The sequence below is a fragment of the Aethalodelphis obliquidens genome, unplaced genomic scaffold (genome assembly GCF_003676395.1).
Source record: "Aethalodelphis obliquidens isolate GAN/ISIS:26980383/991018 unplaced genomic scaffold, ASM367639v1 scaffold16, whole genome shotgun sequence".
Taxonomy (NCBI): Eukaryota; Metazoa; Chordata; class Mammalia; order Artiodactyla; family Delphinidae; genus Aethalodelphis; species Aethalodelphis obliquidens.
The window spans coordinates 9174431-9188457 of NW_020837960.1; the positions used below are offsets into that span (position 1 = coordinate 9174431).

The window sequence follows — 14027 nt, forward strand, 5'->3', positions numbered from 1 at the left end:
ATCAACATATCTATGAAATAAAAACAGACTCAGATACAGAGAACAGACTTGTGGTTGCCAAGGAGCGGGGTGGGTGGGGGGGCTAGGGGAGGGAAGCAATGGGAGTTTGGGATTAGCAGAGGCAAACTATTACATATAGCATGTTTAAACAACAAGGTCATACTGTATAGCACAGGGAACTATTTTCAATACTCTGCGGCACACCACAGTGGAAAAGAATATGAAAAAGATATAGGGACTTCCTTGGTGGTCCAGTGGTTAAGACTCCACACTTCCACTGCAGGGGGCGCGGGTCTGGCTCCTGGTCAGGGAACCATGATCCCACATGCCGAGTGGCCAAAAAAAGAAGGAATATATAAATGTATAACTGAGTCACTTTGCGGTATAAAAGAAATTAACACTGTAAATCAACTATACTTCAATGAAATTTTTAAGAAAAAGCATGAATGGAAAGTGAGGAAAGCAGCAGGTTTATAAGTTAAGGACAGTGACAGTAACATTGCAGGTACTTCCTTAATACATGTTGAATCAATGACTTGATGTAGAAAGGCCACGTACTGAGTAAGAGTTATGTCCCTATTCAGGAGTTCAGTACTGGGAGATTATATTAGGGGATGCATGGCTAGAGTTCTAAGGGAGGAAAACTCTTCCTTGATCCTCTTAGGGTCCCTGCCTGGGCCTAAAGCTCAAACTGACAAAGACATTAAAGAAGAAAAGCATATTAAGTTTTCTGTAACATGGGAGCTTCCATAAGGAAATGAAGACTCAAAGAAATGGTTAAGCCTGAACATTTTTATACTAGGTTTGATGAAGAATGGAAAGTCATAGAAAAACAATGGAACAGAAGGGTATAAGCTAAGGGTAGTAAACTGGAGAAAACTAGCAAGGTCTGTTCCTTCAGATTCTTCTCTGTTTCCCTCCATCTTCAGAGATAAGAATGCTCCTTTAAAAATCATATTTGGGGGGCTTCCCTGGTGGCGCAGTGGTTGAGAGTCCGCCTGCCGATGCAGGGGACGCGGGTTCGTGCCCCCGTCCGGGAAGATCCCACATGCCGCGGAGCGGCTGGGCCCGTGAGCCATGGCCGCTGAGCCTACATGTCTGGAGCCCGTGCTCCGCAACAGGAGAGGCCACAACGGTAAGAGGCCCGCGTATTGAAAAAAAAAAAAAAAAAAAAAAAAATCATATTTGGGAAGAATATTAACTGACCTGAGGAAATGAATAAGTGGAAGTTACTACTGGGTATAGGCGTAGTGGATTGAGATTTTAATTTTGTTACATTTTTCTGTTTCTGTGTTTTCCAAGTTTAACAATTAACTGATCTAATTTCTAATTAGAAAACTTGTTTTTTAGAGTGTGTTTAATATTATCGCTGGGAACATTTTATTTTCTAATTTTTGGAGCTTTGTAATCCATTGTGTCGTGTCCGGAAACTGCCATTTGGCATGGTAGAAAGGAAAACTGAGAGGATGACATTCTGCAATTCTAATCTGACTAATGGAGGCTGTTATATAAACGTTTAATAACACTGTAATACTAGCAACATTGTCTGTATACTTGTTCTTAAGGAACATTTTCTTGAAAACAAAAACACAGGATTTTTACATGATTTATTTAATAATAAACCAATTAAAGATACAAAAACGTTTAGAGGATTCCAAAATTTAAATTTTTGTTTAAATACAAATTCACTCTGTAACATGAAAACATATAACATTAGACCTCTAAACATAATGATTCTTTCAACTACAAAAATTTCTTTTTGCTATACTAGAAAATTTGCAGAAAACAATTTTTCTTGTGAAATTAAATGTACATTATTTACAGTTGAAAAAGTAATCTAAAAACTATTGCATTTCAGAAACTGGGATATATAATGTATATCTTTGTATGCAATTCCCCCTCCCCCCACTCTCAATAAAAAAAAATGATCCAAAATATAAAGCAATTATGCTTTCATAGCAACTGACTACTCAGCCAGATTAGCCCAAGGCTTGGTTGCTTTCTGGGGCCTTAAAGAGCCCTGACTCTTTCAGAAAAGCAGTATATCATCTAGCACTCAGCAACATAAGTTTTTTACTAGTGGACCACAATGCACAGTGGCCTAAAGAGTTAATGAACAAAGTATTTAGGAGGAATTCAGGTTCAGAGCAAATCTTAACAGGTAACAGCAAAATGAATTTTGTAGGGTCATTAATTTTTCTGCAATATTTTAGCTATATTTACAGTAGGAGATAAGCTTAAAACATAGGGCTTAGAATCATAAAATTTAGAACTAGATAGGAAATTGGAGTTCATCTAATCTAATCCAATACATCCCTCCTCTTATGATGCCCAGAAAGGTCAAGTGGCTTGCCCAAGGTTATACAACTAGTTAGTAGGAGAGCCACTCTTAGGCTGATACTTTTATATTATCCTGCTTCTGAAACAGGTTCAGCCATATCATGGGCACATTTCGATTTTTAATGTTATAATTTACATAGTCATAGTTCAATATACAGTGCAACAAACTAAAGTCGATCTAAGTGAAATCATAATTTTAACAAGGCATAAAATAGGTGTCTTGCATTTGAAAGAGTCAAGACTTAACCTATACAAGTGGAATGAAAATAGCTCCTATGTAAATTTCCTGATGTCATATTTAAGTACTGTATTTACAGAAGAATCAGAAAAGCTAATACAATGTAAAATTTAAAAAGAAACTTTAAAAATGCTTATGATATAGCCACTGGAAAAAATCTCAAAAGAATGTCTTCATAGTATAAAACGCCTGTTCCTTCACAATTGAATTCTGAAACATTTGAAGAACAAAAGGAAACACTTGGGTTTTCCTCCCCTCATCTAACAAAGTCAAAATTAACTCTAAGTTATTATTTTTAACAAGTAACTATAAAATTAGGAACATTTGGAGAATTTACCTTAGAATCAATCAATAGTTTGCATACAACTGAAAATGTTCAATTAAAAAACCACCATCTGTAATTCCTTTGGTATATTACTTAGAAAGAGTTGGGTTCCAGCAGTTCGTTTTTTATAGCTACCTGAGAGGTAAATCCATTGGATACCACCATCACATAAGGCTGTGACTGCTGCTCAGTTTCCCCAGTGCCTTCTTTCAAGTTATCTTCAACCTCCTTTTTCTCTACTTCCTGTATATGAGTTTTTGTTTCTTGAGCTTTGATAACTGAAGTGATTACAGTGCCAGGTGGGTGAGTAACCAGTTGTGAATTGCGAGGAGAAAAGGTCACCACAGGTGTGGTAGCACTGAAGGACGGAGATGAAGCCACGCTGACGGTTCCATTGCAAATGGACTGAACATTGCTGGTAAGAACCTGCTGTACGTGGGCAGGACTCAGGACAATGGAAGGAGGAGAGCCCGGCTTCTGCGACTGGAGCACAACATTTTCTTTCAGTACTGTCATGGGCTGTGATGATGGAATGGCTTGTAAGATAAATTTCTGAGATCCAGCACCTGATGATGGATCTGTGCTGGCTATAACTGTTGTGATTGGCACTGTCTGAAGTGTTACTGTGTGCAAATGCTGATTCCCAGGAGATACGACCACAGGAACTTGGGCTGGAGCCTGTATAGTCCTATTGAGATTATGAAATAAAAGTGAGGAAATTAGCATATTCTACATTGTTTAAAACTTAACATTTGACAACTCACTTTGACAAAACATGAGTTATTCATTTCAAATGCTCCTTCCCCTATTTTCAACACAACATAAACATTGCGCCAGACCCTGCATTAAACACTCTACATACAGAAATGCCCAACACAAAACTCTCAGTCCATTAACTACGATACCATCTGGTGGGGAAAAAAAAAAGTCTATACTAAGTGCTATATTAACACAAATGGGGAAGCAATTTTGTTGGGGGAGGAGGATATCAAAATGTTTCCCAAGGAAGTTATGTATAAGCTGCCTGAAAGAAAATTAGGGACTTTTAAATAAACATATTGGACTCACTATCATTTTAATATTTGAGGGGTAATGTCATCAATATACCCAACCAAATTACCAAACTTCACATGATTATAATTGTTTTCAACCTGTTTTTCTATATATAGAGAAAACGCTCAATTAACTAAAATAAAAAACAATCTTAAATGTATGAGACAGAATTATTAGAAGAATTTTAATAGTTCACGGTTCATATTACATAAAACAAGTCATGAATATAATTAACTCATGAGGGTTCTTTAGGCTGGCAGATAGAACAAAAAATAAGGCCAACCCTTGGCAAAAATAGAGGCGTGTTTTAGCAGTTTTCTCAGCTCAAGTAATTTTCACATATTTTAGTCATAAAGATACAATTTTAACATAAAATCTTTTAACGTGGGCTTCCCTGGTGGCACAGTGGTTGAGAGTCTGCCTGCCGATGCAGGGGACGCAGGTTCGTGCCCCGGTCCGGGAAGATCCCACATGCCGCGGGGCGGCTGGGCCTGTGAGCCACGGCCGCTGGGCCTGCGCGTCCGGAGCCTGTGCTCCGCAACGGGAGAGGCCACAACAGTGAGAGGCCCGTGTACCGCAAAAAAAATTTTTAAAATTTAAAAAATCCTTTAACGTAAAATCCAGTTTATGTAAGGTTTTAATTCCATTTATTGAAGAAAAGTGGTACATAAATGATATTATAAGTCAATCTAATTTTAAAAGTTCACAGCTGTGAAGTTTACAGTTATGGCCATTGTTAATATAAAACAAATGCTGTTGAAAAAACTCAGCATCTGGATCTCAACTGTGTTTCCTCTGAATTCTATAAAGCTATTTTACAAAAGAGAGATGATTGCTACTCCAAATGACTAGGAACTGGATTAGTCCCCGTAAACCAAATGTTAATTATTGCCAGGAGACTATCACAGGTAAATTTTAGCAAGTTACAATTATGTGGCCTGTCACATGTGAGAAATGAAATTCTGGAGGAGAAGACAAATGGGCTAGATGGAAAGATGACTCAGCACAACTCAGAAGAAGTTCAAAGGAAGCAGAAAGACACACGATAACTGCAGCCCACCCATACATGTAGGATACTGATTCCCAAGTTCAGTTTGCCACCATAGTCACCACTGTGAGGAGTAGTCTACAGCAGGAGATCGGCAGCTCTCTTGAAGGACACTGCTAGAAGAGAGTATGAGTCAGGTAATGAAGATTTAATAGGCTGGCAGGGTATGGCCAGATGTACTAATACTATTGGGCAGGAAGGGATGAGTAGGAAGGATACAGAATAACTTCGGGAACTAGGGCACTTTTCCAAAATACACTGTGCCTCCCTTCTTCCCTGCCCGCCTGAATCAGGATATCTTGGGTGGAATCTAAGCCTGCAAATGGTAGCTGACAGATACCATTTTTTAAATAAAAAAGACCCAAGGGCTTCCCATGCCAAGAGTTCATGTACATGTATGTATAGATAAAATAGAACTTGGCATATAGGAAGCACACAGATTGTATCTATAAATATGTATAGCCTTGCCACCCTATAAGTATTATCCCAATTTTCCATATGAAAAAGTTAATGCACAAAGTAGCTGAACAGCTTGCATAAGGTGAGCAGTTAGATAAGAAAAGGGGTCATTCAACTGCAGAGCCTATGTGCTTAACCATTACAACATACTGTCACTTCTTAAGTCCTGAATAACTTCAGCCAAAGATGAATACTTTCTATTAGATCTTTAAACTGTGGGGAGTTAACAACCTTTAATACATACCCCTCCCCCTTCCCCTTTCCTTCTCTCAGATGTGGCATGAGCAATAATGTACTTGGAAAATTTCCCTATTGCTCATCAGGGCTACCACTAGACTTTCAATGCTTTTATTCAAGTCAGAAAAAGATGTCCCTTTCCTGAACACCTGCCTGCCATCTGCCAGAAAATATATATACTGAGACATATATATATATATATATATATATATATATATATCTGCAATGTAAATATATTAGCTTATTTGAACAAATTCTAAAACAATAAATTTTCACTAATAAAAAATTCAGAGATTAAAGGATTAAATACTACACAGCCTTTTCCTAAACACAGGAATTTTAAATTATTTTTTTTCTTAGTTAATGATTAAACTGTCAGTTGTGTCTCATTATATTATATAACAAAGGTTATATTACAGTTAACTACTTTTAAAAAACGTAAGCTGCTTGTAACCAACTGGTACAATATTGGTAATTTAAAATTCCTCAAACTTTCTGAAGCTAAGAAACATATACAATATAATATTTGGCTTTTGTTGAATATCAGATGTCAGAAAGTGTCATTTAATTGTTACAACCACCTGTAAGCTTAAATAATATCATCTTCATTTTATAGAGGAGGAAACAGACTCAGAATAGTTAGTTAATGTGATCCAGCGTCACATCTAATAATTGACAAGGCTGGAGGGCGAGAAGGTTATGCCCACATTCTTTCTATTCCATTACACTGCTTTAAAATGTATAATGTATACATTATACATTTTTAGAGGCTAATTATTTAAAAGACCCTAAGACAAACTATTAGTACTTGGATAAACATAGAGAAATAAGTTATACTGGGTTGGTATATGGACTTGCAGATTTACCAAGGAACCATTTTAGGAAAATATTTTACCAGAGGTTTATTTTTGTGAAGCCAAAGTTAAAATTTGTAAAACTGAGCATATATACCCTAAATCAATTAAGGAAATTTAATCAATTTCAATATAGATACAGCTGGCCTTCCATATCCACGGTCTCCACATCCACAGATTCCGCCAACCTCTCTGGTGGAAAATATCCACGCCCCCCCAAAAAAAATTTCCAGAAAGTTCCAAACCACAAAACTTGAATTTGCCACATGCTGGCAACTATTTACATAGCACTTACACTGTTTTAGGTATTATAAGTAATCTAGAGATGATTTAAAGTATATGGGAGGGTGTATGGAGCTTATACGCATATACTATGCCATTTTACATAAGGGGCTTGAGCATCCTCAGGTTTTGGACTCCAAAGGGGGTTCTGGAACCAATCCCCTGAGGATACTGAGGGATAACTCTATGTGCAATTATGTGAGATACAAAGAAAAGAGTAAAGGAAAAACTTGAGAAAAAATATGTTGCTACTTCATTGTAGGTAAGTGATAATTCATGTGATTGTGTGAATTAACTGACAGTATGGCAACTCATTAAGTTCACTGCTTTAGACTAAACTACTTGCATTAAAACACTATCTCCACCACTTACTAAAGGTGACCAGGCTCCGTGGCCTCTCCTTGACTCTGTTTCCTCAACTGTAAAACAGGAATATTACCTACACCTCACTGAGCAATAAGGATTTTCTATACATTAATATATGTAAAGTGTATGAATATAGAGAGTTCTTTGAAAGTATCATCTCTTGCTGTATATTAATTTAATAATCTAAATTTAAGTCATAATCATTTGACCTTCCCTCAACTATAGAAAAAATATTTCAAAGGTCTTTGATTTTATTAAAAAGTAGTCAAGAAAGATACAGCCAAATTTCTGTTACTTTTCTTAGGAGTGATAATATGATTATTTAGGATGTCTCTACTCTTAAAGAGTGTACACTGAAGTATTTAGGGGTGAAATGTCATGGTGATGTCAACTGACTTGACAAATAGCCAAACAGGAAAAAAAGGGTATAAATAAATATAGAGAGGAAACAAATAAGGCAAAATGCTATCAACTGTGAATCCAGGTGGATGGTATAGTTGTTCAGTGTACTATTTCAGCCTTCCCATATTTTGAAATTTCTCATAGTTAAAAGTTGGGATACTTACAGTGAAAATAAGTAGGATTTGGGGGAGGAAAATAAAATATAACCAAATGAGAAAATAATTTTTTTTAAAGTCAAATGAATGATTAAGAATGTATGTGGGGCTTCCACAGTGGCATAGTGGTTAGGAATCCTCCTGTCAATGCAGGGGACACAGGTTTCGAGCCCTGGTCCGGGAGGATCCCACATGCTGTGGAGCAACTGGGCCTGTGCGCCACAGCTACTGAGCCTGCATTCACTCTAGAGCCTGCGAGCCACAACTACTGAGGCCCGTGCACCTGGAGCCCGTGCTCTGCAATGGGGGGGTGCCACTGCGACGAGAGGCCCATGCACCACAAGGAAGAGTAGCCCCCGCTTGCTGCAACTGGAGAAGGCCCATGTGCAACAGCGAAGACCCAACGCAGCCAAAAATAAATAAATAAAATAAATTTATATTAAAAAAAAAGAATGTATGTGGATACATACATACATTCATATAAATACATAATAATTTCTACAAGAAGAAATTGTGGGCTTCCCTGGTGGCGCAATGGTTGAGAGTCCGCCTGCCGATGCAGGGGACGCGGGTTCGTGCCCCGGTCCAGGAGGATCCCACGTGCCGCGGAGCGGCTGGGCCCGTGAGCCATGGCCGCTGAGCCTGCGCGTCCGGAGCCTGTGCTCCGCAGAGGGAGAGGCCACAACAGTGAGAGGCCCGCGGACCACAAAAAAAAAAAGAAGAAATTGTGTTTTGGGAATTCCCCACCGGTCCAGTGGTTAGTTCTCAGCGCTTTCACTGCCATGGGCCCGGTTTCAATCCCTGGTCAGGGAACTAAGATCCCTCCCACAAGCCGCACAGCATGGTCAAAAAAAGAAAAGAAAAGAAAAGAAAAAAACTGTCTTTAAGTTTGAAAAGTTAAATTTTATATTTCTTCATTTTATAAGTAGTCCACTTAGAGAACTCATTATTCTAAAAGGAGATAAAGAATGGTCATATACACTACTTCAAAATAAATTCTATAAATATGAAGGGGTGTTATATGTCAGACTATGTTAGGTGTTAGGAAAAGGACAATGAATAGAATCTAGCTCCTACAGATTTAAATGTATAGCAGGAGACAGGCATTAAAGTCACCTGAAACACCTGGTTTATGTACCAGAATGTGGTACAGGCAAGAAGTAAGCTTTAGCTGGAGAGCAAGAAAGGAATTATGAGTAGAGTGAGAGCTGGCAGTGGAGGCTACAGAAATTGGACTGCACTCTGTGTGCAAATTAGATCTAACAAAAGCTGCAAGAAGGCACTATCACGAATGCTGACTCTTGAGCCATTAAACAAAGAATGGCTCTGGTCAGAAACATCACATAATGATATGCATCGGTAACATGTAGGTTGCCAGAGAAAAAAATAGGAGAAACAGGAAGCAGGCAGAGAGTCCACAGAACTCTGAGACTGTGGAAATGAAGATTCTGAAAGGTACACCAAAGACAGTTTGAAAATCAGAGGTAGGGAGTGTAATTACAATGTTTTAATATCTGGCAGTGAGTCTTACTCAGAAATTGACATTCAGAGTAATAAACTATCCAATATAATACACAATTTACTATCTTTCAGAGCTAAAGGTATGTGTTTTTGTTGCTCTTGTTGTTTTTCTTCTGGTTTGTTTTTATTCTCTAGGTCTAAAAAGGGAACTTTGATTAGAGATGCTAAAAAACAACTGAATCAGTCCAAGAAGGGAGTCCCAGTGATCAGCTGTGGCCATTGTATGTTTCATATCAACACAAATACATACAATGATAAGATGACAAAGAGCATAGAAATCAACGCGAGGAACCACATAATTTCCATCAGATATTCAGTCATCGTAAGTAACCAACAGAACTTAGAGGAAAATAAAACATTAAAGGGAAAATACAGAGTTAAATAAGTACTTCTTTAATTAAGATGGAAAAAATGTGATCTTTATACTCCTTACAAGTCAACAATTTAAGAGAATTCAATTCTCTTAAATCAAACTTGTCGAAAGTTTAAATGGACCATACAGGGAAGACTGAATCGTCTATAAGTCTGTTTTGATTCTAGGTAATGTATACTTCAAGATCAATTGAACAAAAACCCAGCATTTATATTCTAGAATATACAACTGTAAGATTGAAGTCAGCTAATGAAAATAATCAAAGAATCATTTTTACTGGATTTGGAGGGGCTCCTATATTTTATTATAATTCATGTTCTGGAAATTCATGGCAGTAGAAATGGAAAAACAGAACCTGAAAATGTCCATCTAATTTTCTGCCTTCTTCCCTTTTCCCCATTCTAAATCAGTCAAGACCAGTCCCAAGTGTCTGCAATAGAGCAGTCTAATCTGTTGTTTCATGTCTTTTCTGGGGTTATGAGGCAGATTTGATTAAACCACAAAACTATTCTTCCAACTCTGCCACTTAAAAGCCCGAAAAAGAGGACCTTCGATTCTTGGCCTCCAACCTGTTTGAACTTTAGAACTATTCTGGATACTATCTGAGAAGATAGTATCTTCCCAAAGACTAATGTGGATTTCTTAGAACTCAATGCATTCCAAAGGGTCATGATATGTAAATTTATGTTAAATTTTTACAGCTTCTAACTTTGTTTGAAAAAAGATCTGAAACTATTCTCTGGATTTTCTTATATGTGGATCCCTTCTTATATGGATTAATTCAGTTACACAAAGCTATAGAGAACTGATTCAAATTGATTGAATAACATCAAGTAATGTCACAGTTTAAAAGTAAGGTATAGGGTCTTCCCTGGTGATGCAGTGGTTAAGAATCCGCCTGCCAATGCAGGGAACATGGGTTCGAACCCTGGTCCGGGAAGATCCCACATGCCACAGAGCAACTAAGCCCATGCGCCACAACTACTGAGGCCACACACCCAGAGCCCATGCTCGGCAACAAGAGAAGCCACCGCAGTGAGAAGCCCGCGCACCACAACGAAGAGTAGCCCCCGCTCACCGCAACTAGAGAAAGCCCACGCACAGCAACGAAGACCCAACGCGGCCAAAGAGAAATAAAGTAAATAAATTTATAAAAAAAAAAAGAGTGCTTTAAAAAAATAATAAATAAATGAAAATAAGGAATCATTGATACAATCACAGGACTGATGCAACGCTGCTGAAACAATCTGTTGACCAAGAGTTCTAGCTTGACATGTATATAAGTTTTATTTTCACTTCTGAATCCTGACACGTTTAACGACGACTCTGGTCAGAAACATCGTACAATGATCTGCACCAGTAAGTTTAATTTTCTCACCTAATACTCTGAACGGAAGAATTTAATGTTTCGTCCTGCATGCTACTGGTTGCTTCTCCTTCGGGAACAGCTTGTACTGGCTGTACTACATGAATAGTCCGGAAGAGCTGGGTAGGATATGGAGTCTGTGTGGACTGCATTGTCCTAAGAACCTCTGATGGCTGTGCAGGTTCCACAGGATCTTTGGGTTTTGCAGCTTTAGAATTCCCTGGTTTTAGAACTGTAGTGGCTCCTCCTTTTATCCCTGGACCTGAAGATACTCTCGATCGACTTGCCTGGTTCCTACTCGAAGTGGTTGTTGAAGACAGTGATGGATCTGAAGACTCTATGCTGGAACTTGGATCCTCATCATCTATATAAATAAGGTCTTTCGGCATATCCTTAAACTGATACACCAAGCGCTGACCTTCTACTTTTGCCAGAATACCCCTTTGGTAATAGTACCTATTCAAAGCAGACAATTCCATCAATATTGTATTCAGTTATACATAAACTAAAATAATCTTCAACACAATAAAAATTTCCTAATCATAAACAAAAGTTTAAAGCTAGAAACAAACAGGTGAGAAAAGACTTTCTAAATGAAGGGTAGTTATTTTATTTCTCTTCCACAGCTTACTGTAATTATAATGTCCCTAACCTGTTTAAATTTGCTTCAGTTAATCTGAAACAATTTTCTGTATAAAACTTAATGATGTACAAATAGAAGTGATTCAAATTCTGTCATTTATTTTAATTAAATCAAGAACTTAAAAAGTGTGAGTTAAAAAATAAAATGCCAACTGTAACTAAATAGTTCTGGTTTTAAAAGTTTACCGAGTTCTCAGATCACTGATATTTCTAATAAATCTTTCTCAAATATACCCAGATCCTGAAGACTAAATGACATGATCACAAGAAAAACAAACTAAAAGTGGGTTTAAGTGATACTTTTGTTCAACATTTTCACAATGGCTAATATTATGATCGAAGCATTAATTTATTCCAACACAATATATTACACATCATACCTGAGATTCATGTTTAAAAATGCACCCTCTTATTCATTGCCTGCATTACCACTAGTTGTTACTTTGTGCTGAACTTAAGTTTAATGACTCAAAACGTGAGCCTTGTGGTCAATTTACAATTTCTGATGACAGCTTAACATTTTCTGATCCCTTCATAAATAAAATATCTCGTTTGCATGAAGATTTAGGGGGAGGAAGGAGAACGTTTTCCCAGACTGAAATAAGATTTCAACTTAAATAACACTCATTTCTACAAGCAGTGAGGTTTTAGCCCTTCAACAATAAAATTCACCATTTCTTTAACCAACGCACTTTTTTGAAGTCACCTACTTTTCAGTATTTAGGAACCACTACTGGTCACACAGTGAACTACAGAAGCCTCACGTACCTGAGGGCTCTTCCCATGGTCTCGTAATTCATGTCAGGCTTGTTTTTGTGCTTCCCCCACAACCGGGACACTGCTTTAGAATCTACCAATTTAAAAATGCCTTTTTCTCGCTGGGTCCACTTGATATATTTAGGACAAGTAGCTTTGTCCTGGAGCAGTGCCAGTAAAAACTCCCAAAGATAAATTGTGTTTCCTGAAACAAAAGCAATTTCTTTTTAACTGCCCAAAATTTCATTTGAAAGAACGCAATAAAACACAACTAAAGGTCTTTTTAAGTTCTATCTATAATTATACAAACATACTACACAGTTCAGTTAGTACTGGTGATATAATGGTCATAAATTTTAGGGTCTAACATGGATCTTTTTATTAGTCCCGTATAAGATGTCTGAACAGAGCAATCCTGCCAATTAGATGTGTAATGACTTAGGGAGAAAGCACTTTGAGACAAATTTTTTTTTCAGCCTCTTTAAGAACCATTATTACGCCTAAGAAACTGAGAAAGAGTTGTACAAAACCTTTCAATAGTTGTTCTTTTTATATAAAGAGCCAGCAGATTAGCCTTAATAATTTTCTTCAAATTTAGGCAGCAGTTATGAAAATACTAAAACTCCAAGACAATATAATAAAGTGTCTATGAACTGAAAACCTAACGTGGCTGAATTCTTCCAAGAGGCTCTTTATTAAATGAAACGATGGGCTTCCCTGGTGGTGCAGTGGTTGAGAGTCCGCCTGCCGATGCAGGGGACGTGGGTTCGTGCCCCCGTCCGGGAAGATCCCACATGCCGCGGAGCGGCTGGGCCCGTGAGCCATGGCTGCTGAGCCTGCGCGTCCGGAGCCTGTGCTCCACAATGGGAGAGGCCACAACAGTGAGGGGCCCGCGTACCGAAAAAAAAAAAAAAAAAAATGAAAGGATGGATTATTTTGACAGGTAAGTGAAAATCTCCTAGATGGATTTCTTGGACTACATTATTACCAGTCTTTTACAGAAGGTGGTAACCATACCTTATAAGCATGTGGCAGCAATAAGATCCATTTCAATAAAAGCTGGTGGTTTCTACTTAAAATATGCAGATTATTTTAAAGCAATCTGAATGTTACTTGACCCATAAGTATTATAGGGAAGTTACAGCAGTAGTACTTACCCTTCCCATCTTTGTTTTTCTTCCTCACAGATATGTTTGGTGTAGTGGCTGGGGAATCTGGTCGTGGTGGTTTAGTTTTTCTCCCTGAAATCACAATGGCTCTACATAAATATTTGCCCTCAAAAGAGAGAGGGAATGGACAATTTAGCTGTTTATAAATGCTGTTTTGTCATTTATCCTAAATTTCAAGTGCCAAATAATTTATACATTGAACACATATATTGGTCTCCTAAGTGCTATTTATTAAAAGGAAAATAACTTTAGTAAAAATTTGACATTAACTTAGGTTAGATCACAAACACTTTTATGTAGAAAACGATACTTTGGCTCATTTGTAAAAATGAGGTTAAGTTTAAACTTTACATTTTGTCTTTGAGGTGACAATACTGACAGTGCTTTCTTAAAATCTGGGGGAATATTCTTGATGCTGATAAAACTTGGGCTCAGAAAATA

The 14027-nt window shown here is 37.6% G+C and overlaps 1 protein-coding gene across 5 annotated transcripts in view; it reads right to left on the reverse strand.

Moving 5' to 3' along the window:
• Positions 1-1588: 1588 nt before the first annotated feature.
• The window catches only part of ELF1 (E74 like ETS transcription factor 1), a 105011-nt gene continuing 92572 nt past the window's right edge, over positions 1589-14027 (reverse strand). For all 5 annotated transcript variants that reach the window (XM_027116145.1, XM_027116143.1, XM_027116147.1 and 2 more), the window contains 4 exons: positions 13575-13658; positions 12430-12622; positions 11032-11475; positions 1589-3591 (listed from right to left, as the gene is read on the reverse strand). In XM_027116145.1, coding sequence (XP_026971946.1) covers positions 2997-3591; positions 11032-11475; positions 12430-12622; positions 13575-13658 — 1316 coding nt within the window. In that variant the 3' untranslated portion in view covers positions 1589-2996. The remainder of the gene's footprint in view (positions 3592-11031; positions 11476-12429; positions 12623-13574; positions 13659-14027) is intronic.